This window comes from Portunus trituberculatus, chromosome 18, assembly GCF_017591435.1.
Source record: "Portunus trituberculatus isolate SZX2019 chromosome 18, ASM1759143v1, whole genome shotgun sequence".
In the NCBI taxonomy this organism is placed as follows: Eukaryota; Metazoa; Arthropoda; class Malacostraca; order Decapoda; family Portunidae; genus Portunus; species Portunus trituberculatus.
This window is the reverse complement of record NC_059272.1, coordinates 13,423,224-13,448,911: the sequence shown is the minus strand read 5'-3', so window position 1 is coordinate 13,448,911 and position 25,688 is coordinate 13,423,224. Positions and strand designations below refer to the sequence as shown.

General features: G+C 35.7%; 1 protein-coding gene across 5 annotated transcripts in view; it reads left to right on the top strand.

Moving 5' to 3' along the window:
* Positions 1 to 25,688, top strand: part of LOC123505445 (arf-GAP with coiled-coil, ANK repeat and PH domain-containing protein 2-like) — a 156,656-nt gene that overhangs the window by 39,589 nt on the left and 91,379 nt on the right. The window contains exons 1-8 of one of the 5 annotated variants that reach the window (XM_045256736.1): positions 7 to 71; positions 9,719 to 9,782; positions 11,814 to 11,871; positions 15,029 to 15,087; positions 16,609 to 16,782; positions 21,834 to 22,062; positions 24,168 to 24,263; positions 25,003 to 25,228. In XM_045256736.1, the coding sequence (XP_045112671.1) occupies positions 9,730 to 9,782; positions 11,814 to 11,871; positions 15,029 to 15,087; positions 16,609 to 16,782; positions 21,834 to 22,062; positions 24,168 to 24,263; positions 25,003 to 25,228 (895 nt within the window). In that variant the 5' untranslated portion in view covers positions 7 to 71; positions 9,719 to 9,729. Of the gene's footprint in view, positions 1 to 6; positions 72 to 593; positions 779 to 9,718; positions 9,783 to 11,813; positions 11,872 to 15,028; positions 15,088 to 16,608; positions 16,783 to 21,833; positions 22,063 to 24,167; positions 24,264 to 25,002; positions 25,229 to 25,688 lie in introns of those variants that run through there. The other 4 variants (XR_006675135.1, XM_045256734.1, XM_045256737.1 and 1 more) reach the window with 4 other exon arrangements.

Sequence of the window (25,688 nt, the reverse complement as noted above, 5' to 3'; positions counted from 1 at the left end):
TACCGGGTGCGATGAGGCAAACGGGCAAGCCTCTTAGTGTGTATAGCCCCTGTTCATCTGGCAGCATGTTGGTACGGGACGTAATTTGAGGGGTTGAGCCCTCACTTTCTCGATGTGTGGTGTGGTGTGGTCTCAGTCCTACCCGAAGATCGGTCTTTGAGCTCTGCTGAGCTCGCTCCACAATAGGGGAAACTGGCTCGGTGACCAGCAGGCGACCGTGAATATACACACAAGCTCACTAATCCTATGGTTGCAGTGTATGAAGTTATCAACATGCTTCAGTTTAAGTTATCTAGTATTAACCGGGTTCCTTTGTCATTGATTTTCAAAGTAACTTTTTAAGAGCAGTCTTTGAGTTAACTAGAACGGGATTTTTCTTTTAAATGTTCTGAAATTTAATAACTGCATTAAGATAATGTATTTATCTCTGTATATGTAACTTTCACAAGTGACCCGCCTCCCTTTTACGAAATTATAGGTGAAAATAATACGAGATGGATTAGATTTTGAGAACAAAAAATGTAACTTTTGTACTATTCGATTTTATATGGACAGTGCTATTAGTAAATACTAGATGCGCATTTGTTTTCATATTGTGTTTTGTTGACGAAGGTTCTTGAGGAAGTCGTAATGGGAGTGTGTCAGTAGAGGTTGACAGTGACTCCATATAGACCGTGGAATGTGCCAGGAGTAAAGTTGTGCAAAGAGAACCTCCCCCCATCACCACACACTGCCCGCCCGACACCACGCCCGGGCTGCTACTTATCCACCCTGCACGGTATTGGCTCGGGGCGGCCTTCCGGCTGCTGGGGAGGGCTTGTTGAGCTGGCCCGCTGGGATGGGTTGATGGAGATTTAGTAAAACCGTTATTGGATAGAGTCATTAACTTTGTTGAGAAAGTGAAAAAAGCAGAGTAATGTTTAGAAAGGTATTATTGCAGTTTTAACCAATACACCACACGGAACTATACACAGTCTCACGGTCTAGCTATGCCATTTGTCGAGTGGTGTAAAGTTACTTACATGTCACCATGATACCCACTAGATTCTAGGTGGTTACATCAAGTATGCACTTCGGTTGTGATGTGGGGCCAAAGATGGGTACCACTATAAATAAAATTGCCTGCGCCACTAATGGGTGGAAGCAGAACAGCGCTTCCCATACTCTTCAAGTATGCCTACAGGCGCTGTAGGCCATAACATAAAAAAAAAAAAAAAAAAATTCTACGAATATTTCTAAGCCCATATTACTCTGCCGGAAATTAATAACAACTTCAGGACAGATTTTATAGGATTTACTTCCATTTTAGCTTTGGATCCTTCCATAGCAGTCATTCAGAGGGTACTGAGTGTGTTCGTGTGTTTGTTATTAGTGTTGCGCAGTCGCTGTTGCAGTCTGTGAGTCATTAGGTTAGATTAGGTTTTGGGTAGGGTTCTGGTGTTCACTATATTCAGGTTATTTCATTGATCTTTAGGGAAATTTCCCTAGATTTCTAGTTTAAATATTGTTTTTTTATTTCCTTAGAGTTTTTCAAGGGGTCAAATTTTGCTCATTTTTGGTTTTCCCCACCCTAAAATCCCGCTGTCTCTGGAGATCCACAAGCTTGGTAGACATAAGGAAAAAGAAATATAAGATAACTAGGGTATATTGGTTGAAACTGCAAATTTACCTTTAGAAATTATGTGCATCGTCTTTTGATATTTATATATTTTTTATATATATATATATTTGGTAGATTTTATCGGAAACTCATCTCAGTAGCAGATGGAATAAAAAAAGTTAATATCTTAATGTACATAATGAAACATCTCATATCACAGAGGGAGGGTGCATTCTTCTTGATCCTGCAGATCTAATTATGTGAGGAGCTGTCACCCTCCTTAAGGCCATTAACCTTGTTTAATTATGGCAGGAGTTTTTATTCTTGGTCAATTTTAGTTTCACCCAACCATGGAATCTGATGTGGCTTATGTTTTTCGGGTGACAAATGTAGTGAATTGACTGATGGTGTATTTCATTCCCATTCAAGTTATGACTTTTCTACTCAAACTTATGCCTACCTCTCAATCCTAACAATCTTGGGGGAGCTGTAGGAAATTGGGTTTTATGGGTGGGGAGCATTAAATTGAGTATTGTGCATTGGAAAAGAAGTCGGAAATCAATTTCAAAGATTTTTAATGTGATTTTGTTGATCTCTGACTTCTTTTGCAAAACACATTACTTGATTTGATGCTCTCCCACAAAGAGAGAGAGAGAGAGAGAGAGAGAGAGAGAGAGAGAGAGAGAGAGAGAGAGAGAGAGAGAAATAGAGAGAGAGAGAGAGAGAGAGAGAGAGAGAGAGAGAGAGAGAGAGAGAGAGAGAGAGAGAGAGAGAGAGAGAGAGAGAGAGAGAGAGAGAGAGAGAGAGAGAGAGAGAGAGAGAGAGAGAGAGAGAGAGAGAGAGATTTCCCACAGGTCTCTCGAGATTGTTCGGAATGAGACGTAGGCATTTGTTGGAGTTGAAAAGTCATGACTTGAAAAGTATTCATTTGTGATGGAAATTATATATGCCATCAATCAATTAATTATATTTCTCATCAGAAAAACATTAGTCACATTAGAGATTTCATGGTTGGGTGAAACTGCAAATTGATCAAACCCTTTTACACCTTCATTGGAAATGTTTGGTAAATGGTTGTGGCCAATGCTGATTCCAATATTGGGAGACAAAAAATTCTGATAACCAATTAAATTTCAACATTTTTCAAAATAAGTAAATAAGTAAACCAGTTTTTAATGGTAAATATAGTTCAAACACTTGTTACCAGGATACAAACTGAAGGCAGAACATTTTACTATTACCAAACACTTATTTTGGGAAATTGTTTGGAACAAGCAGCATATGAACAATTTGAACAAATAATAAGTAAAAAATGTGATGTGCAAGAAAAAGGCAGTAAACCTCTGGGAAATAAAATAATCCCTCAGCACCAAAGTTCTTGCCAATCTAACAGAGATAGGTTGTAGTGCAAAAAGTAAATCTTTTTTTTTTTTTTTTTTAGCTACCTTTGAAACAAACAATAAAAAGAATTAACTTGTGTGTGTGTGTGTGTATATATATATATATATATATATATATATATATATATATATATATATATATATATATATATATATATATATACATACATATACACAAACCTTTAAATTACATACTGGTATCACTAACTAGTGTAATATGCAAGATGTGTGAAAGAGTAATAAAGAAGCAATGGATTGAGTTTCTTGAAGACAACAAATTATTATCAAATAGCCAATTTGGTTTTAGAAAAGGTCAGTCATGTGTAACAAATTTATTGAGTTTCTACTCTAGAATAGTTGATAAAGTACAAGAGAGAGAGGGATGGATTGACTGTACACTCGACCCTCGAAACAACAGATCTCCCATCAACGGATTTCGGAAGCTACGGACAGATTCTGGAGTCCGGTTTAATCTACGGACGAATATTAAAATGCGCGCGATTGTCCGTTTCCGGTAAATTATTGTCCGGTAGGTGGCGGGTCGGTCGCGTCATCAGCTGTTGGCCGCCATGTTTTATCTTCAGTCCGTGCATTTTCAACCAACAGCGTTGATATTCATTGAACTGACCATGCTCATGTCATCTATTTCAGGTTATTTGTTGTACTTAATGCTTTGTAATACTGCTTGAATGATTTAATGATTACACAGTATTTTACGTACATTTTATACAGTTTTTTACATACTTTTGCAAAGAACGGACTTTTGCAATCTACGGACAGGGTCGTGCACGCATTTGTTCGTTGTTTCGAGGGTTGAGTGTATTTATTTAGATTTAAAAAAGGCGTTTGATAAAGTGCCACATTAAAGATTACTATGGAAGTTAAAGGAGAAGGCTGGCTTAAAAGGAAGCACATTGAGATGGATGAAAAATTACTTGAGGGGGAGAGAAATAAGGACGATAGTTAAAGATATGAAGTCCAAGTGGAGAGCAGTAGACAGCGGAGTGCCACAGGGGTCAGTATTGGCGCCAATACCTTTTCTCGTATATATAAATGACATGCCAGAGGGAGTGAACAGCTACATTAATCTGTTTGCGGACAATGCGAAATTGTGCAGAGTCATTAAACAAAAAGAGGATTGTGAAATATTACAGGAAGACTTAAACAAGATTTAGAAATGGAATAGAAAATGGGGGATGGAATTCAATGTGGACAAAAGCCATGTCATGGAAATGGGAAAAAGTGAGACGACCAGTGGGAATCTATAAGATGGGAGATGGAGTAGAACTAGAAAAAGTGAAAAAGGAAAAGGACTTGGGAGTGACAATGGAAGAAAACAATCAACCGGTAAGCCATATTGATAGAATTTTCAGAGAGACGTATAATTTGCTAAGGAATATTGGATTAGCATTTCACTATATGGACAAAGAAATGATGAAGAAATTGATAAGTACTAAAATAAGATCTAGATTGGAATATGCAGAAGTTGTGTGGACCCCCATAAAAAGAAACACATAAGGAAATTGGAGAGACTACAAAAAATGGCTACAAGAATGGTTCCAGAATTTGAAGAGATGACATATGAGGAGAGACTAAAAGCTATGGATCTACCAACCCTGGAACAGAGAAGAGAGAGAGGGGATCTGATAGAAGTTTATAAATTGATTAACGGAATGGATCAAGTGGATAATGAGAAACTAGTCCTGAAAGAAGAATATGACATTAGAAGCTACCAGGCCTGGCCCCCAGTGACCACACACCCACATGATCCCAGGAAGAGTAAAAAAAAATGGATAGACCGGGAAGAAATAAATTACCAAATTCAAAATATGTCGATGAGGCCCAGGGGAGCAAAGCCGAAAGTGGCCAGTCAAAGCATGAGTCCATCTTCAACAGGGGCAACAATGCAAGGTAGATTGGTATTGTTGGAGAAGAGATTTGAGGAGTTGGTGAAGGAATTAAAAGTTCAAAGGAGTGAGGAGGAGCAGGATAGAGAATTCCGCAAGGCTTTGAAGGAAAGAGTTAAGAGACTGGAGGAAAATGAAAAACGATTGGTGGATGAGAATGCACACTTGAGAGTGGAGGTTGAAAAATACAAGAGACGGTTGGAGGAGAAAATGGAGAGAGTAGTAAAGGAGAAAGATGACTTTAAGGAAATGATTAGTGAGCAGAATGAAAGGTTTGAAAGGAATGGGAACTGAAGAAAACACAATGGACTGAGTCGAGGAAGCAGAGATGGTTGGATTACAAGAAATAATTAAAGATCAGTTGAAGGAAGACAAAAAGAAAGGTCCAAGGAACTGGTTAATGTAATGAAGAATAAGGAAACATTGATAAGGGAAATAGCAGAAAAGAAGAAGAGTGTGTTAATATTTGGGATGAAAGAACAAAATATAACATATAAGCCTAAGAGAATTAAGGAAGAATTAAAACGGTAAGAGATCTGTTCAAAAATCTAAATGATGATGAAAAAAGACCTACAAGAAGAAGTGGAAGAGATCCATAGACTGGGTCCGTATAAGGAGGGAGTGAGCAGACCGATTAAAGTAGTACTGAAGTCACAACAATCTGGAGGATATCCTATATAGAACATCAAAGTTAAGAGAGATAGAAGGTTGTAAAGAGGTGTTTGTGAGAAAGAATAGAAATGAGGAAGAGAGGAGAAGATATAAGGAATTGGTGGAAGAGGCGAGAAGGAAAAATGATGAGCGGTCTGAGGAGGAAAGAGAAAGTTTTTTGGAGAGTTATAGGAGAGAGAGTCAGAAAGTGGTATGTGGAAAGAAGGAATGCGGAGGAACCCCTAGAGGGAGCAGTGGGTGGACCGTAATGTATACTAATATAGATGGGATACTGTCAAGTAGATTGGAATTGCAAGACTATATGATGGTGGAGAAGCCTGATATAGTGTGTTTGACTGAGACAAAATTGCATGAAAAACAAAGATAAATTTGGATAATAAATATAATATATGGAGAAAGGATAGAGAGTAAAGGTGGAGGAGGAGTTATGATTATGACGAAGAAATAAATAAATGTGGATAAGGTTTGGTATGGGAAGAACAACGCAGAAGTGATAAGCATAAGGATAAAAAGTGATGGAAAAGAATTAATAATCATGGTGACCTATGTACCTCCTAAAACAAATTCTTGGACATTAAGGAATACGACAATATGATCAAGGATACTTTACAGAGTTTGGAAAGTGTATTATCTGGAAAAAGAAAGGTGATACTAGTAGGAGATTTTAATTGTAAGGAGGTGGATTGGGAAAATCTAGTAAGTGGTGTTGGAGAGGAAGCATGGGAGAGAGATTTCTTAATCTAATGATGGAAAATATGATGGAACAGAGGGTGAAGGAAAATACTAGATATAGAGGAGATGATGAACCGGCTAGACTGGATTTGGTGTTAACAAGAGAAGTGTACCTATGTGGAGATATACAATACAAATGTCCTTTGGGAAAGAGTGATCATGTGGTTATGGAAATGCAGATAGCAACAACACAGCGAAGGAAGGACGAGACATACAGGAGTGGTAGATTGAATTATAGAAAGATGGACACAGAAAGTTTGAAAAATTATTTCAGAAAATTAGATTGGGAGGAGATGTTACAAATCAGAGAAGTGCAAAAAAATATGAGATTTTTATGAAATATTATAAAGAAGGAGTTATGAAATTTGTACCAAAGTATAAACCGAGAGAGGAAGGAAGAAAGGATTGGTTTAATGCAACTTGTGTTAAGGCTAAGGAAAAGAGAGATGTGGCTTGGAAAAGATGGAAAAGAGCAGGAATATACTAAATAAGGAGAATTATAGAGTGGCGAGAAATGAGTATGTGAGGGTAAGGAGGAGGAAGAAAGAAAATTTGAAAAGATATTGTAGACAAGAGTAAGGAACATCCAAAATTGTTTTACAGGTTCATAAATGGTAAACTTAAAAGAGAGAGTCCATTGAAAGATTAAAAGGAGAGCAAGGGATAGTAGATGACCCTAAGAATATAGCGGAATTGCTAAATAATAGGTTTCAGCAAGTATTTACTGAAGAAACAATGTTTGTAAAGCCTCAGAATGTACAAGGAAATGTGCACATGGATGACATTAAGATACCTAAAAGGAGTTATATAAAATGTTGGAGGAACTTAAAGATGATAAAGCGATGGGACCAGATGAAGTTTCAGGAAAATTATTGAAGGAGTGTAGAGAAGAATTGATTGATCCATTATATGATATTATAAGGTGTTCATTAGAAACAGGGAAGTACCAGTAGAGTGGAAAAGAGCTGAAGTGGTGCCCATTTATAAGGGAGGCAGTAAGGAAGAGCCTCTTAACTATAGACCTGTGTCTCTAACAAGTGTGGTCGGTAAGATTTGTGAGAGGGTGATAAAGAAATATTGGATACGGTTCCTGGAGGATCATAAGTTATTATCGGATCATCAATTTGGCTTTAGGAAAGGGAGGTCATGTGTAACAAATCTACTGAGCTTTTATTCAAGAGTGGTTGACAAAATACAAGAGAGAGAGGATGGATGGACTGTGTATATTTGGATTTAAAGAAAGCTTTTGACAAGGTACCTCACATGAGACTGTTATGGAAATTAGAGATTTATGGAGGACTGAAAGGAAAAGTGTTAAAGTGGATGGAAAACTACTTGAGATGGAGGGAGATGAGAACGGTAATAAGGGATGCAAAGTCGGACTGGTTGGTGGTGGAGAGTGGAGTCCCACAAGGCTCAGTGCTGGCACCAATACTTTTCCTTGTATATATTAATGACATGCCAGAGGAGTAAACAGTTATATTAATTTGTTTGCGGATGATGCGAAGTTGTGTAGGTGTGTGAAGAGTGAAGAAGATTGTGAAATTTTACAGGCAGATCTGGATAAGATTTGGGAGTGGAGCAAGAGGTGGCAAATGGAATTTAATCTGAGCAAAAGTCATGTGATGGAGATGGGGAAGAGTGGAAGACGGCCAAGAGGGTCATATAAGATGGGTGAAGAAGTAGTGTTGAAAAAGGTGGAAAAGGAAAAGGATTTGGGAGTGATAATACAAGACCATGGGCAGTTTGAGGCTCATATTGATAAGATGTTTGGAGAAACGTATAATTTGATAAAAATATTGGATTAGCCTTCCATTATATGGATAAAGATATGATGAAGAAATTAATTAGTATGGTAATTAGACCAAGATTGGAATATGCTGGAGTGGTTTGGTCCCCTTATAAAAAGAAGCATATAAGGAAGTTGGAGAGATTGCAGAGAATGGCAACAAAAATGGTTCCGGAATTGGCAGAAATGACCTATGAGGAGAGATTAAAAGAAATGAATTTGCTTACCTTGGAACAAAGAAGAGAAAGAGGAGATTTAATACAGGTTTATAAACTGTTGAATGGACTGGATGAAGTGGATAATGAGCAAATGATGTTGAGAGAGGAAAACTTAAATAGAACTACAAGATCGCATAGTAAAAAGATAGCCAAGGGAATATGCTTGAAGGATGTGAAGAAATATAGTTTCCCACAAAGATGTGTGGAGGTGTGGAATGGTTTGAGTGAGGAGGTGGTTTCAGCGAGGAGTGTGCATAGTTTTAAAGGAAAGTTGGATGTGTGTAGATATGGAGACGGGGCCACACGAGTATGATACCCAGGCCCTGTAAAATTACAACTAGGTGAATACAACTAGGTGAATACACACACACACACACACACACACACACACACACACACACACACACACACACACACACACACACACACACACACACACACACACACACACACACACACACACACACACACATTTGTTCCTTAATTTTGGGTTCCTTTTCTTTTAGGGCGCCAACACTCAAGTGGGCATTTTTTTTTTTTTTTATATTTTGTTGTCCTTGGCTGGCTTCTCTTCTGCATTAAAAAAGAGGATGCCATCACCAAAATCTAATTTTGAGTGAATCACACTCAAAGTTTTGTAATGTGAAATGCATTTTTCTCATGATTTGTCAAATTATTTTTTGTTATTCATTTTCATTGTATGGCCTAAGTGCATGATGATAATGTTTTAACATTACTTTTTAATAAAGAAATTCCATTGCTAATATTTTATATATCAATTTGGAAATATAACAGGAATTATGTATAATGTATGTGGATTTTGAGATTTTGTGTTGTTCACCTAAACTCTGATATTAACATTTGATTTCAAATTTAGATGCTAAATGTTTCTTAATTTTTGTAATGAATGAGTTGCACCTTTTTATATAATGATATTTCTTTTTTTTAAGTTTTGTAATTGCTTGTTGATTATTGCCTATTTTAGCTACAATGACATTTATATTCTCTTTACCACTAAATGATGATGAAGAATTCTTGTTTGCACTTAATGCTAGAACACCATGATTTTCTTGTTCTAAGGGTCAGCATTCTTACTTTGTTTTTAGAAATCATAGAAAATGCTTTTGCCTATCTCATTGTACACTTAGTAAGAAACTGGATTTGCTGATGGTGTGTCTCTTTATCTCCAGATGCCTCATATACTTTTTTGGTTATCTCACCCTTTGCCACAGAGTAAGGCATTACATAGCATTGCCAACTTCAGCTAGCATTATAGTTTTTTTTTTTTTTTTGTCTTCATTATCAACACTCATACAATATTTGGATTATTTCAAGTTATTATGTACAGAATACTTTCTTGTGAATGCAATCCTAATTTATGTGATATTGTTTGTCAACAGAACAATTCAAGATGAGGGCAATAATAGACAATATTGAATGTCAGAGAGACTCTCCTAGGTTTAGGTGAGTATTATATTGATGTTTTTTTTTTTTTTTAATTCTATTTTTTTCCCCATAAGTTTAATTTGATTGATTCTCACATGTTTGATCAGTTTGATCACTGGCTGCATAGTTTCAAGCATTGTTTACCTAGTATTTGGAGTAAGGGGTACCTGTAGACTAGTGGTTCCCAACCTGTGGTACATGTATCACTAACTTGGTAGGTGAAAGCCTTCAAGGTGGTACATGAGCACTTTCGGGATCATACGTGATTTTTAGTTAGATTAAAATTCATTTCTCAGAAATATGATGATTGCCTTACACAACATAATCTGGCATTGATCAGCTGATGGAAAAGAAATAAATGCATCTCTTGCATTAAATTGAGTTGTGTTCCTTGTTATTAGTTTATTTGTGTTCTACTTGTGAATAAATTTATATTTTCTGAAATTGAGTTTTCTGGAACAAAGTGGTACACAGGGACTGTGTAGGACCTCGCAAAGTGGTACTCGCTGAGGAAAAGTTTGGGAACCACTGCAGTTTAGACTAAAGGGAAACAAAAAGGAAAAAAAAAAAAATTGATGAGCAGACAAGCATGTTGTTTGTTCCTTTCTAGCACTTCTTCCAACAGTTCTCAGGTGTGTGTGCCCTTGTGATGATTTAAAACATGGCTCCAAGAGGTAGAGACAGAGGTGGTGCTGTTAGTCTAAATAGGTCTACCAGTCTTACTAATGCTTTATGTGGTCTGTGTTCTGCTTTGTGTAAAGAAGATGCAATTGGTTGTGACAGGTACAATTCTTGGTTCCATTGTCATTCTGATGATCTGATGATCTTGCCATAAATATCAGTAAGTACAATGGTGAAGGCATTGATTGCATTTATATATACTGAATACTGGTGTAAAGATGGTGCTGGGGAAGCTGCCAACAACAAAAAAAAAAAAAAAAAAAAAAAAAGCAATAACTGTTTCAAGCAGTGCAGGAACTAGTGAACTTATCAAGTGTTGGCTGTGCAAATGCAAGATTTTGTTTTTGGCTAACAAGACTCTTTATCATGTACTGCACATACTGGTAAAAGTATTACATGTGCACATTGATTCGTGAAGAAGTACATGAAATGGATGAAAGAAACAAATAGAAGTTTTCAGTTATAATTTGGGTTTGAACACACCAACAACGGTAGTTGTCAATGCCTTTGTCCTTTATTATTTGCATTAACATAGACAAGATGTTGTTTGTTTGTGGTATTCCCTACTACCTCTTATTGCCCTATTTTTTGTGTCAAGTGAGTGGGATAAATACTGGAGAGTTCATGGAGTGACTAATGGAGACATGGTGGATGTGTGTGGTTGGATGAGTACTATTGGTGCTGAATGTGTGTGCTTGGTAAGTACTACTGGAGGATGGTGTAGGGTGGGATAAAGAAATATAAGGTAATGAATTGATATACTTCATGTTATAATGTGTCTATATTTTCTGGATGGTATGTTTATGCAGGCTTTTCCCAAATGTTACATAAATCCACATCATAACCAACCATATTGTGTAATGCACCATATGTATAGTATATAGAATACTGTTGAAGTTGCTGCTATATATACACTATCTCTAGTATCATATATGAAGTTTAGTCCAGCAGAGTTTATTCTCGGCACCTATTTGTGAATTCAATTTCCTGGGTTGGTGGCAGCCGTGTGACCAAGTAAAATCACATTGAAATATTTCTTTCATAAGCACACACAATATCTATAATAGCATATTCACTTGATCTTCAACTCATTTTTGTACTGCCTTATTATGGTCTTACCTCCTGAGATTAGGCCTATACACAGGTAGTTATTATTCTTTGTCAATTTTAATAGTCATATTTGATTTGTTTAATAATGAAGTGTGAACATTATCTATAACTGATATAAATTTTATATTTAGTAGAATAACCATATTAATCTGTGTGCTATAAAGCTTGACATATACACTATACAAACATGTTAAGTTCATGTATATAATGTTATCATGAATCTTTATGAAAATAAACATGTTTCAACTATTTTTTCAGGCAAGTCTTGGAAGAAAATGAGAAAGACTTGGATATATTGGAAAGCAAACTGGAAAAGGTAAATTATGAGTTGTAGTTTCATATCTTTCTTGAATAAGTCTCCAGTTATTCCATTTCTCATACTTCTTGAGAACTGTATACATATTTTTTTGTTTGTCTTTCTATTAAATAGCCTTCCATCTACTTCTGGGGCCATATTCTACGTAGTTATCTTCAGTTCTCACAGAATTCCTGGGGCTGTATTCTACATAGCTATGGTCAGGTCTCACAGAATTTCTGACTGTCACTCCACTGACTGTCTTAAGGCTTACAATTTGTCAACTTTAAATATATAGAAATATGTAGAGGTTGTACTAGCTTCTGGCTTATACTGTGGTAACATGTTGGCCTGGCATTGCTAAGGTTATCAGATTGAGTCTCCCTCAGGCTTGTGAGTTTTAATTTATTGGGAGGTTACTGCTGTGGTTGGAGCACTGTAGCGGGGAATTGGATTCACCTGGCTGATGTTCTGGAGAGCGTTAGATGTGATGGATAATGGAACTAAAACCAATGAATTTTAACTCTAAATATGTTCTTGGCATAATTTCTTTTATTTGAATAATTTTGACATCATATTACTACTTTTGGTAATAGACAGTGTATCCAAAGAAAAGAAACATGATAAGTAGGAGAAGATTACGCCTGACAGCCTGGCACATGCAGGCCACACAGGGCAAAGTTTGTTTGAGTTTGGGAATAACTCATCGTACTTCTGGTAGTTATTTGTAATGACAAATTGTTACATCCAAGAAGGACATTATTTCATCATTATTACTGATATTTATTGTTAAATTAATGATAAAAAACTGTTGAGGATCATTTTATGGTATATACAGCCATGTTCTCACGATGTTGATGAGTTAAGATGGTCGTTGGTGGTGCTATAATAGGATGAACCCTGTTTTAGCACTTTCAACATCGTCACAAGGTTAGAGCCTGTTGTAGATGGACTTATGTTTAAAATGAGCCATTTTGTCTCACTATGACTATGTTATTACCTATGACAATTTCTAGAATATGGCTCCCATGGGGAGTCTGTAACTTCATTTGGATTCAGTAAAAAGTTTCTCCTTTCCATTTTTCAAGTGGTCTATTGATTAAATTTGTGATTAAGATCTTGAATTTGTTTTGTCCTGACTTATGAAATAAAGAAGCTTGATTTAATGCCATATAATTATGTAGTTGTAACACACTTGTATATAGCATACCATTGTGAATGATTTATTTATAAAGCTCAGTGACTAAATTACATATGATTGTAAGTTTGTGAAGACACTGGAAGTGTATCAGAGAAGATACAAAGCCAAACACAAAACACAGCTTGAAAATGGAAAACAGAATGTTTTTAGTAGGTTCAAATTAAGTTACAGAAGTATATGGAAGGCTATTTGATGGATAGACACAAACAAATATTTGAAGTTTCTTCAAGGAGGAACAAGGTACAGAAAATTTGAAATAAGATTGAAGCTGTTAAATTTGCACTCCTTAGAGAGACAGGTTAAGAGAGGAACTGATAGAAGTCTTTAAGTGGTATAGTGGTTATAACAAAGGACACAAAAAAAATTATCAGGATCAATAAACAGGATAGAACCAGAAATAATGGATTTAAGCTTGACAATTAGGTTTAAGAAAGAGATGAGAAGGAATTGATTCTTAAATAGAGTGGTAGATGAATGGAACGGGCAATCAGTTTGCTAGTGCTAATTCAATGGGGAGCTTTAAAAGAAGATTAGACATAATTATATGGATGGGGATAATAGGTAGAAAGAAATAGGTATATTTCTTAGCAGGAACTGCCATCTGTAGGCCTGATGTCTTACAGCTTTCCTTTTTTATTTAAATTTTTTTTTTTTTATACTCATATTCTAAAAGTATTGTTAGGTCTATAGAGATGAGCTTTCTAATATGTATGGATTATAGATACTGGACCTGTACAGTTGTTGAATGGTTTATGAAGTAAGAGTGGAAAGAGCAACAGATTTAAGACTAATAAATTTATTGTAGAATTAGATTGTTTTTTAGATAAAAGTTTTCAATCTTTGAGTCCAATTACAAGAATCACATTGTATTAAAGACTTTTATGGTCATTGATATTTGAACATCTTTAATGATGAATTTAATATTTGACAGATGGCATATATCTATTACTGATTTATTTTGTGTTGCACTACACCCTCTGTTTGCAGGAAATAAGGACAATAATGATTTTTTAGGGATGAACATTTTCGTGTACATGTCAATAATTAGAAGGTAAATACAATGGAGAGACAATACTCAAACTTAATTCGTTCCGAATGGCTGCTCGAGTATCAGAAAGTTCGACTATTGATACCTATAAATCAGGTAATTCATTCTAATCTCGGCAAAATCTCAAGTTTATAAAGATTTCAATGTATTATTTTATTTTATTTTATTTTATTTTTTTATAATTTTGATTTGTACATAGCGTAAGTGAAGGTTGGTGGAGGATAACTTATTAAAGGAGAGGAGAAGGGTGGGGAGGAGGAGGGAGGTCGCCTGAGGACGAGTCACCATCCATAAAAACATCTTTGTAACCTTTCTCCTTGTGTGATTCCTGTGAATCCGCTGATGGAATGCTGTGGCTCACTAACACTTGCACTCTCACCAGATTCCTTATTTTCATCACTAATAAGCCTCTTTGGTGCCATCATAAGTTTCTAAATGAAAAACTACCTACAGAACGCAGAAGACTGTTGTTATTTTCAAGACTGTGACAGGACCAGGGATGTGCACTGGCATCCGGTAAACTGGTATTATGGTAATACTGGTATTACAAGTAATATGGTATCAGAATGGTACAGTGGCAGCTGTGAGAAGGGAGATGATAGAGCTTTGTATTCAACCAAATGTGCAGCCGTTTGATTACCAAACATTTTCACCACTAATAAGTCGTTGGTGTTAATATGAGTTTATAAATGAAAAACTACAGATAGAATGCAAAAGAATGTTATTCTGATAACTACGGCAACACAAGTCACAAATGGCGGAGCGGGAAGGTTGACGCCAGGGAGCCTTTGTTTACCTTGTGTGGACGTTCGACTATCAGGTATTTTTCAAGTATTGAATAGAACTTTTGCATTCGAGTATTGAAAAGTTCGAGTATTTAGATGTTCGAGTATTGAGTCTCTAATGTATTAGGTATGATTTATTTTCAGGTAGTGAAGCAGTGCAATCAGATGGTGGCTGCAGGGAAGCAGTTCAATCAAGAACAAGAGTGAGTAAATGTCATTTGCTATGTTTAACCTCTTCACTATGGGCAACAGAATATGGGTTCTGGTGCCATATCTGGGCTGGATGAGGATGGGGAGATAGATACATGACTCAGAGGCAGCTCTCTCTCTCTCTCTCTCTCTCTCTCTCTCTCTCTCTCTCTCTCTCTCTCTCTCTCTCTCTCTCTCTCTCTCTCTCTCTCTCTCTCTCTCTCGAAAAATGGTGATGTGATTTTTCATATAGGTATGTACAATAAGAAATAAACCCTCAAATATTGTAGAAAAAATTATTGTCTGCCCTCTCAAGGCCATTTTCTGAAGATGACAAATGAGAGAAAATATAAATTTTTATAGTAAACTAATCTATTGGTACCATAAAAAAAAAAAGATTACTTCCAGCATGGCACATCAGTACTTATCTTGATACAAGTATCATACAGCTTTGTAATATTGATGAAAGTCATGTCATCATATATAATACAGCTTTGTAATATTGATGAAAGTCATGTCATCATATATATGACCTACATTCTGAGAGATCTTTTACAGTATCCAGCAAATAAAACACACCGTTTTAGCAGAAAGCAGCCATTACACAATATGCATATCATCAGACATGTCACGAGTGCCCCAATGGCGCAAAATATGTGTCATCGTGTTGAAGGGCTTAAGGGACTCTATAAAGTGATACATGAAGATTAGATGTATTAGGATGCCAGATGTATATAGAAAGGTCTTGCGAATCCTTACCTGTTTAATTCATGTAGACAGCTTGAGTACCTAATGTAGCCATTACTAGAGAACTTGCCTGAACCTGGTGGAACCTGGTGGACATGTTAAATCTGAAAAATAAGGTTATGTAGTAACTTATGGGAAGCCAGTTCAGTTGAAACAAACAATGTAGGACTAGCTGACAACATTGGAATGTGTTGGCATTATTTCAGTTAATATTGAAGCTGAATGTTTATGAGTTACACTTCTAGAGTTAGTATGGAATAACTTATATGGTTAAGAGAAGTCATGTTGAGTCTCTCTCTCTCTCTCTCTCTCTCTCTCTCTCTCTCTCTCTCTCTCTCTCTCTCTCTCTCTCTCTCTCTCTCTCTCTCTCTCTCTCTCTCTCTCTCTCTCTCTCTCTCTCTCTCTCTCTCTTAATAGAGCATTGTTGGCCTTTAAGATTTCAGGTGAATGAAGGAAGTACAGATAAGAAGAGTCTACTAATTGTGGAGGAGGTAAAAACGTTTTGAAAATACATATAGAGTTGTATATTTTTGTAATAAGAGATTCTTAATCATATGTATTTGCTTAATTGTTGTACTTCATTGTCATGAATTTGAGGAGAGTACATTCCAGAGAAAATGTTTACTTGGTTTTTGAAGAGTTTCTGGCTCCTGGCTGTTCTACCTGAAAGCTATATAAGAATGTGGTTATTATTATTATTATTATTATTATTATTATTATTATTATTATTATTATTATTATTATTATTATTGTTATTACTATTGTTATTATTTAATTTTTGTTTCCAGGCAGTTGATTCATACCCTGTGGGACTGTGCTGGATATTTTAGTGATGACTCAAGTGTGCAGGCAGCGCTGAACCGCATGTTGTCTGCTCTCAGGGAAGCTGCCAAATACCATGTGATACTTGTTGATCAGGCTGCAAGGGCAGTCACCAAAAATCTATCAAGCTTCATTAAAAAGTAAATATATCTTTTTTAAAGCATTAGTATCTTTAAGGTATTGTCAACATAATAAAAAAGATAATTATTTTAGTAACCTATGTCTTTCAAGATTGAAGATAAAAACTGGTCTTTATCAATATTGACTTGCAAAGCATTTACCAGGTTAGTGGTAATTAAAATTGGGATTCATTAAACTGAGGCAGGTAACCAGTGACTGAATAGGGTTTGCATGGATTATAATGACCCACTTTTGATGGACTCAGGGTAAGGTAGTTAGTTATTGTGTTTGGTGGCTCACAAGGCACATGGGCTCATAAGATGCACACACTTTTGGCAGACATTGAAATTATAAAAGAAGATGGATGAGCAGAATTAAGTTCTAAATATGAAGTGAAGGATTTTGCCTGATATTTGAAGACTCATATGCATTTAGATCATTATTAGATCCCAATATTTTTCATTTAAAAACTTTGATCTTTGCTAGTAGGCTACACACCAATCCTGCAGTGACCTGTGAGATGTAAACATATACCTGGCATATGGCATTGGCAGTGACTATGAGAGAGTTGGAGACTACAAGGCTAATGATTTTTTTACATGTACCTATGCAAAGCAAGAATGTTAAAAGATAGGTGCAATTTTAATTGTATGAAAATATGTCTTAAAGAACAATGAAGCTTGCCTGTGTCAAGATCAAGATCACTGACACCGATCGCTTTTGTTTTGGTAGAATGTATGATGCATGGTCACTTGGGAAATTCTTTTTGACTGGTGTCATCCTATGTAAATTACCAGTAAGTAAGTATATATTGGTACCTTGAAAGAAAAAGTTGTTTTGTGATGTAGTACCTATCATCACTTTGTTTACATCTACAAAGATGTCTAGGGTTTGATTTCTGAACCTCTGTTGCCACCAATCACTGTCTCAGTATTGAACCTTGGCCTCATAGGATGCAGGTTAATTTCCTGAGACTTTTTTTTTTTTTTTTTGAGAAAAAAGTGTGTTTTATGACCCATCAAATATGATATTTTGCACAATAGTGTTAAGATGCATCATCACAATCCTTACCACCTTTATTGTGATTATTGTAAATAATCTACATAGATAATCTACAAATACATTAATTCTCTGCTGTGAAGCAGGCTAGATGTGTTTATCATTGCTACTGCAGGAAAATATTAGATCATTTGATAGTATGGCTAGCAAATAGCTATTATGTTGTCTATGAAATGTATTGTTTAGGCTTAGTTAAAATACCAGGTTATATTGATAGGGCGGCCACAAGTATATACAATAACAGTGTATATTATATTATATTGTATTTAGTATAATTCAACAAATTCATACTTATTGCATTGCATGATTATATTCTATTAAGTGTAATTTATAGTTTTGCATCACATATCAGCACAGATTTATGAAAGCAAATCAATACACTATACCCCTATGTTAGGTGTTCAGTTAATACCAGGTTTTTGCAATTCACTTATCAGCAGTTTACTTTTTCAGTGGTTTTCATTGGAACCTAAATATTTATACAATGTGAGAAATCTCACTCTATAGCATGAAAAATCTGTTATTATATTTGATAAAGTATAAACTAAATCATTGGTTGGGTTGAAGAAATACCAAGATGTATCAGTAGGTAGCACATAGTTGGCTTCAGCCTTACTAGTAACCATTCCAATGATTCTTTGTATTTTTACTTGCCTCTAATTGGCTAGTGAAGATGTGTCTTCTAAGAAAGTAGCAGGATCACACTGCCTCCCTACGAGTCTGCACAGGACTTAAATGTTTTTATGTAAATGCCAGGAGTCTTAGGAACAAGAAGGATGAGTTATCTAGTTATATAGTTGAGGAGGACTTAGATGTTGTATGTGTCACAGAGGCATGGGTAAATGAGGAAAAGTTTAGGGAAAATAGGAAAGAATATGAAGTAGATGGATACATTATGTATTTACACCAGAGAATTGGTAGGATAGGTGGAGGAGTAGTTATTTATGTTTAAAAATCCTTCATTTCCAGTCAGGTTAATGGTATTAAGGTAGATAACAGAGTAGAGTCCTTATGGCTGGATGTTAGAGTAAACAAAAGTAAGGTTATTAGAGTAGGAGCTTTTATAGACCACCTAACCAGTCAGCAGATGTAGACAACCTTATGGTAGATGAGATAAATAGGGGTGTACTAGTCAGACAATTATCTTAGGGATTTTAATCTTAAGTCAGTAAACTGGGAGAGGATGGTAGGAGATGCTAGTGAAAATAAGTTTATGGAAAGTTTTCAGGATAACTATTTAGTGCAGATGGTAGATAAACCTACTAGGGGGAGGAAGGTTTTAGACATAGTACTAACAAATATTGAGCATTGTTTAAAGGAAGTTGAGGTAGGAGAGACTTTAGCAAACAGTGACCATCATATAATTAGATTTATCATTAATTCCAGTAGGGATAATATAGTGAATAAGACTAGAGTCCCAAACTATCAGAAAGGCAATTATGGTAGGTTACGTCAGTTATTAGGAGAGGTAAACTGGGAAGATAGTTTTGGAAATAAAACTGCACAGGAGATGTGGGATATTTTTAAGGTTGTAGTAAAGGGTATAGTGATGCAGTGTATCCCTTACAAAGATATAAGGCAGAGAAACAGGAAGCCATTATGGTGGACTCATGAGATAGGTAGCCAGATCAGAGAGAAGAAGAGGGCATATAGAGAGTTGCAGAAAAGTGGGAAGATGTAGATTTGATTAGGTACAGACAGGTCAGGGATGATTTGAGTAAGGTTATAAAAAAAAGTAAAAGGCAGGCAGAGATAAAACTAGCTAGAGCTGGGAGTAAAGATCCCAAAAAATTATAGTTATTACAAGGTCAGTGATAAAAGAAATAAGGATAGGATTGGACCACTCAGAAAAGATGGTGTAGTAGTGGATCAAAATGGAGACATAGTAGAATTATTGAATGAACAATTTTCTTCAGTATTTACTAAGGAAAGAAAAGGAAATCCTGTTGCAAACAGTAGTTTAAGAGCTTTAGAAAATATTGATATAAAACCGGGAATTATTAGGAAATTTATTCTTGAACTAGACGATAGTGGTCCTGATGATCTACATGCCAGAGTACTTAGGGAGGGTGTAGACAGTATTTCTGGAGCACTTAAGTTAATCTTTGAAAGATCACTTAGGTTTGCTGAGATACCTTAGGACTGGAAGTTAGCTAATGTTACACCAATATTTAAAAAAGGTAGGAAGGATGATGCGAATAATTATAGACCGATCAGTTTAACTAGTATAGTATGTAAGATACTAGAGAAAATCATTAAGGGTAGTATTTGGGAGCATTTAAATGAGAATAGATTAATTAGAGATACCCAACATGGCTTTAGATCAGGGAGGTCCTGTCTTACAAATTTGCTCGATATCTTAGAATATATTACCAAGGAGTTAGATGATGGAAATAGCATAGATGTTATATATCTAGATTTTAGCAAGGCGTTTGATAAGGTACCGCATAGGAGGCTAGTGTACAAATTGAGACTACATGGGATAGGGGTAGGTTAGTTGATTGGATTAGTGAATGGCTTTCTGATAGGAAACAGAGAGTAGTATTAAATGGGGCAATGTCTGAGTGGAAGGAAGTGGTTAGTGGGTACCCCAAGGATCAGTGCTAGGACCTCTTCTTTTCTTGGTGTACATTAACGATTTAGATATAGGAATTAGTAGCAAAGTATCAAAGTTTGCAGATGATACTAAGATAGCATGTGCAGTACAGGGTGAAAAGGACAATTACAGAATACAACGAGACCTGGACAGGCTGATAGCATGGGCAGACAGGTGGCAGATGGAGTTTAATTCTAAAAGTGTCAGGTTATGCATTTAGGTAAAGACAACACAAACTTTAACTATGAGATGGAGGGATGTTGGCTAGAGGCAGTAGAGGAAGGAAAGGATTTAGGAGTAGTGATAGACAGGACTATGAAATTTTCAAAGCAATGTTTAGAAGCAAGAAATAGGGCAAATAGGATCCTGGGTTTTATAAATAGAAATGTTAGTTATAAAAGTAAGGAAGTGGTGCGTAGCTTATATAATTCCTATGTTAGGCCCCATTTAGAGTATTGCATACAGGCCTGGTCACCCCATTATAGGCAGGATATCAACATGTTAGAAGCAGTTCAGAGAAGAGCAACTAGGATGATACCAGCATTAAAGCGCCTGGAGTATAGAGATAGATTAAAGGAATTAAACATGTTTTCATTTGAGAGGAGATGTATAAGAGGGATATGATAGAGTTATTTAAAATGTTCTCAGATACAAACTACATAGATGTGAGATCTTTCTTTACCTTAGAGGAGGGAAGTAGGACTAGAAATCATGGCAGGAAGATTAGAAAGCAAGGCTGCAGGTTAGATATAAGAAAATATTTCTTTAGTCATAGGGTGGTAGACTTCTGGAATGCATTGCCAGAGAGGGTTGTAAATAGCACTAGTTTGACAATGTTTAAAAACAGATTAGATAAGCACTTAAATTTATTAGATTTATAATTATGTATAGCACTGCATGATAGTTTTTATAAGAAATTTACTATAGTTAAACAAGACATGATCCTCATATATTGGGATCACAGATTGTAGAGGAATTTGCTGCAGGACTTAGCCCTGTTAATGGGCCAAATATTTAGAATTAGTATATAATGTATTGTGTACTTGTAAGTGTATCTTTAGGTACTGATGACGAGGTCGCTGTGCGACTGATACAGGATAACCTAGATGGGCCCTGGTGGTCCTTTGTTATCCTATTATTTATGTTATATGTTATGTTATGTTATGTTTTCTAGTTTACCATGACCATATATGGCTGTTGGAACCCTATTGCTTAGTTTATAGATTAGTAGAGAAGATAACATAAGAATTTTAGGGGTAGCATCAATATAAAGTGGATTTTAGGACATTACAGTTGTCTTTGAAACATAATCTTGTGATAAACTGGGGAATTAGTGTATTTTCTACCTTCTTTTTCATGGGAATAGCACTCAATTTGAATTTGTTGTCTAAACAATGTTATTTTCTTTTCTTCCAGTGAGCTACATAAAGTGAAAGATCTGAGGCATTACTTTGAGAAGGTCAGTGGAGATATGGATAGTGTGTTGCATCGTGCATCGGGTGTGTCTCGCACTCGCACACAAGATGTAAATGATATAAACAATCTGGTCATCGCCACTCGGAGGGCCTTCCGTCACACTGCTGTTGACTATGTGCATGCCATGTCTATTGCCCAAGGCAAGAAACGGCACGAAGTAGTTGGTGCTGTAAGTGAATATTTTATGTCTACATGTTAGGGGTAGAAATATAGTTGGTTGTTTCAGATTTTTATATATATATTTTTATTTATATATTTTTTCATGTTATTGCCTATAGCACCTGTAGGTATACTTGAGTATAGGAAACGTTGTCCAGCTTCTACCCATTAGTGGTACCCATATTAGGGCCCATATCACTTACCCAAGCGCATGTTTGGTGTAAGGCAATTACAGCTAACCTAAAACCTGGGTATCATGGTGACATGTAGGTAACTTTAAATCACTCAACAGATGATGAAGTTTCAAGGTGGCATATGGTGGGATTCAAACCTAGGCATGGACATCTACCTGATTCACGCTCACCACCTCATCCACTATGCCATTGCCTCTCATATATATATATATATATATATATATATATATATATATATATATATATATATATATATATATGTATATATATATATCAAGGGTTTCCCAGAAGAAAAGTCGTATATTTTCAGAAGTGAAAGATCACACTGCAGTCATTTTCTAAATTACAAGAAGTAAAAAACAAAATTTGCTATGTATTAGATTTTCATTAAAGATAAGAAATACAAAGAACTACTTGGTTAGTACGTCAGATAATACATCACCCTGTGGCAGTAGACTGAGAAGGGAAGTGTCAGTCAGTCTTGTCTTGGTTGTGTGCCATGTTGAATTAATACTTCTTTCTTCTTGTTTGCACTACTTTTGTTTTTTTTCTTTCATTGCGGCTTCTAAACTTGAGATAGACTTCTGATGGAGAAAAGGAAAGCAATCACTGGAGTTAAATTAGATATAATTAAATAGGTGCGGTAGGGAGAAAGACTGATTAACATTGGCTGGCTGCTTAACTAGGGTTGGTTTTCTGTAACTCAAGGAAAAAGTTTGCATCCTTGAACAGTGAGAGGCTGTTCCTTGGAAATTAAATGATAACCAAGCAGTGTAGTAGTCTGATTATTGAGATGAAGTGGTCATTGACTGGAAGACCAGCATCAACAGTAAGCATTATGTTAATTAAGAAAACTAAGATATTGTTTGAAATCTTAAGAACCAAAAAGTTTCAATAGAGTGAAGTGAAGGATTTTTAGCCAGGAAGAGTTAGTGTATGTGGTTTAAGGCTCATGCTAACTAAGAGACAGGTGTACCATATAACTATGATGTCAATTTCAAGGTGCAAGGTGAAACTGTTAGTGATGATTGAAGGCAGTAAATGGATTTCCTTAGAGTTGGCATGTATAGAGCAAGTCAACCATTGGAATAAGGGCAAGGAATATTTCTCTTATTGTTACATACTGTAGGTGCTTACTAATGTTGGTTAAAATTTCCACTGAAATTTATTGTATGTTGTGACTTTGGAATAGTACTCCAAAGTAACTGGAGGATCCTGTGTTTATATATAAAACCTTTTATAAGTACAGGGATTTGTCGATTAATGGGAGGGATACATTCCTGAAGGGATTGTGTAATGTGAAAATCGCTTAAAGTGAATAGATGTGCACTGGAATCCAGTAAACCAGAATACTGATATTTTAGCTTTGGTATCACTGGTATCAGAAGCACTTTGGTATTCCGGTAACAGTATTTTTTTGTATATGTGTGTTGGTAACAATGAAATATTTGAAAAATTTTTGTTATCCCATATAGACATATGGATGTAATTGCAAAATAATCATCATTATTTTTAGGGAGTCTAAAGCCAAGTTTTTTGGGCACTGGAGAAAGGGACAGTGTGTTGGCTGGGAGAACACCTGGTGACACCTGGTGGCCACATCATGAAATTGAATCAACCATGCAACTTGATTTTCTTGACATTGTGTTATTCTAAACAATCTATGTAATTTGACAAAATGACAACATTTTTTACCTTGTATTATTTTGAAATCATATTATCTACGTAATCTGACAAAATGACAAAATTTTTTACCTTGTATTATTTTGAAATCATATTATCTAAACACGCATAAATCGAGAAATGTCTGTATATACTGTTGAAAGTTTATTTTTCTTTCCAAATAGATATTTGAAGCTGTGCTTAGTCAAAGAGCAAATTTAGCTCAGATTCTAATTATGTTATTTTTTATACATTTTAGTTGCTATCTTATTTGAAGGCCTACAGTACCTTCTACCATCAAGGGACTGATCTGTGTGATGACCTGAAACCTTCCCTGGAAAAGATCAGTGAAGAGGTGAGTTACGGGTTCATGGAAATTTTTTTTTCATACTATTGAACAATGGTTGAGGAGACTTTAAAGATATGTGTGAATTAGGTTTATGTGTGTTTGTTTATTCTTTGGGAATAAGTACTCCTATCTATCTTGTGGTGTACTTTTAACTATTGTAAGATAATATTTTGACCAATTAGACATCTTTTTCACCATCCTGCTATCCAATGCTTCCTTTCTTAGTCTTTTATCCTTTGGTATATTGTCAGTTAGGTTCTTTTATTTGTCCTTGTATACCTGCAGATCATTTTATGTTAAAAGTTCTTTTTGCCAGTAACAATTTTTTTCAGCTGGGTATTCCTCATTCTTGTTCACTCTGTCTAGTCTATTTTTGTACTACAGGTGCTGCCTCACTAATTTTTTTGTATTATAGCTGCTATCTCACTTATTCCAACTATTCCATTCTAATCTCTTACTAACTCTGGCATTGATATAGCATATATGATACAGTATGTTACATTACTCGCAATGAGGTCTAAAAGCACTGGTTCAAGGGGTGCTGTGAACTTGCCATTAAAGTCATCTGTAACTTCCGTTATATTATTTAGGATCCATGATAGATATGATCACTGATACTTCTTTTCCCTCCCTTTCTCCTCTTATTCTGATGCAAATATTAGATTACTGAATTAAAGTGATTAAAACCTTGCCATCTAGTTCCACAGTATTGAATCTACTTTTGAAGCATCATTAATTTTTACAGGTAAACTTAATGAGACAAGAAGTGAGTGATTTGGACAAGAACATGGAAAATCGACACACTGATGTCACAGACAAGGACTTGGTGCTATCTGTGGACCAGCTAGACAACTCTCAGCCTGTCACTATGTATGGTTATCTTTTCAAGCGAACCACTAATGCTTTCAAATCCTGGAATCGTAGGTACTTCACACTGCAGAATAACCAGCTTGTTTACCGAAAGCGTTCAGGTAAGAATTTTTTTTTACTGGTGACTCAATTTTTTTTAGATCAAATTCTATGTAACAGACTTAAGAATTTATCCAAGTATCTTTTATTTAGCATGGATATTAACGGATTTATTTCTTAATATTCTGAAGGGAGCTTCTTTACAAGGAAAATATATATTAGGTGTATGTCCAAAGAAGAAAATGTTCTGATAGCAGGAAAGTTGTGCCTGATGTATTTCTTGTGAATATAGTGGTGTGAGCTATTTATTTGATCTTTTGTGCAGTTTCTTACTTATATATAGTAACTGGTGGAAGTAGCCTCTACTTAGTAGTGCTTTCTCAAAATATTTTGATTCTTGTATTCCTTGACCATGTGGTTGGCTGATGTGTATTTTAGCTTGACAGGGTTTCTGTTGATCTATCTCCCCATCAGCTGTATGAAGAGAACATGACTTACTCATATTACCTACTGGTGTATAGT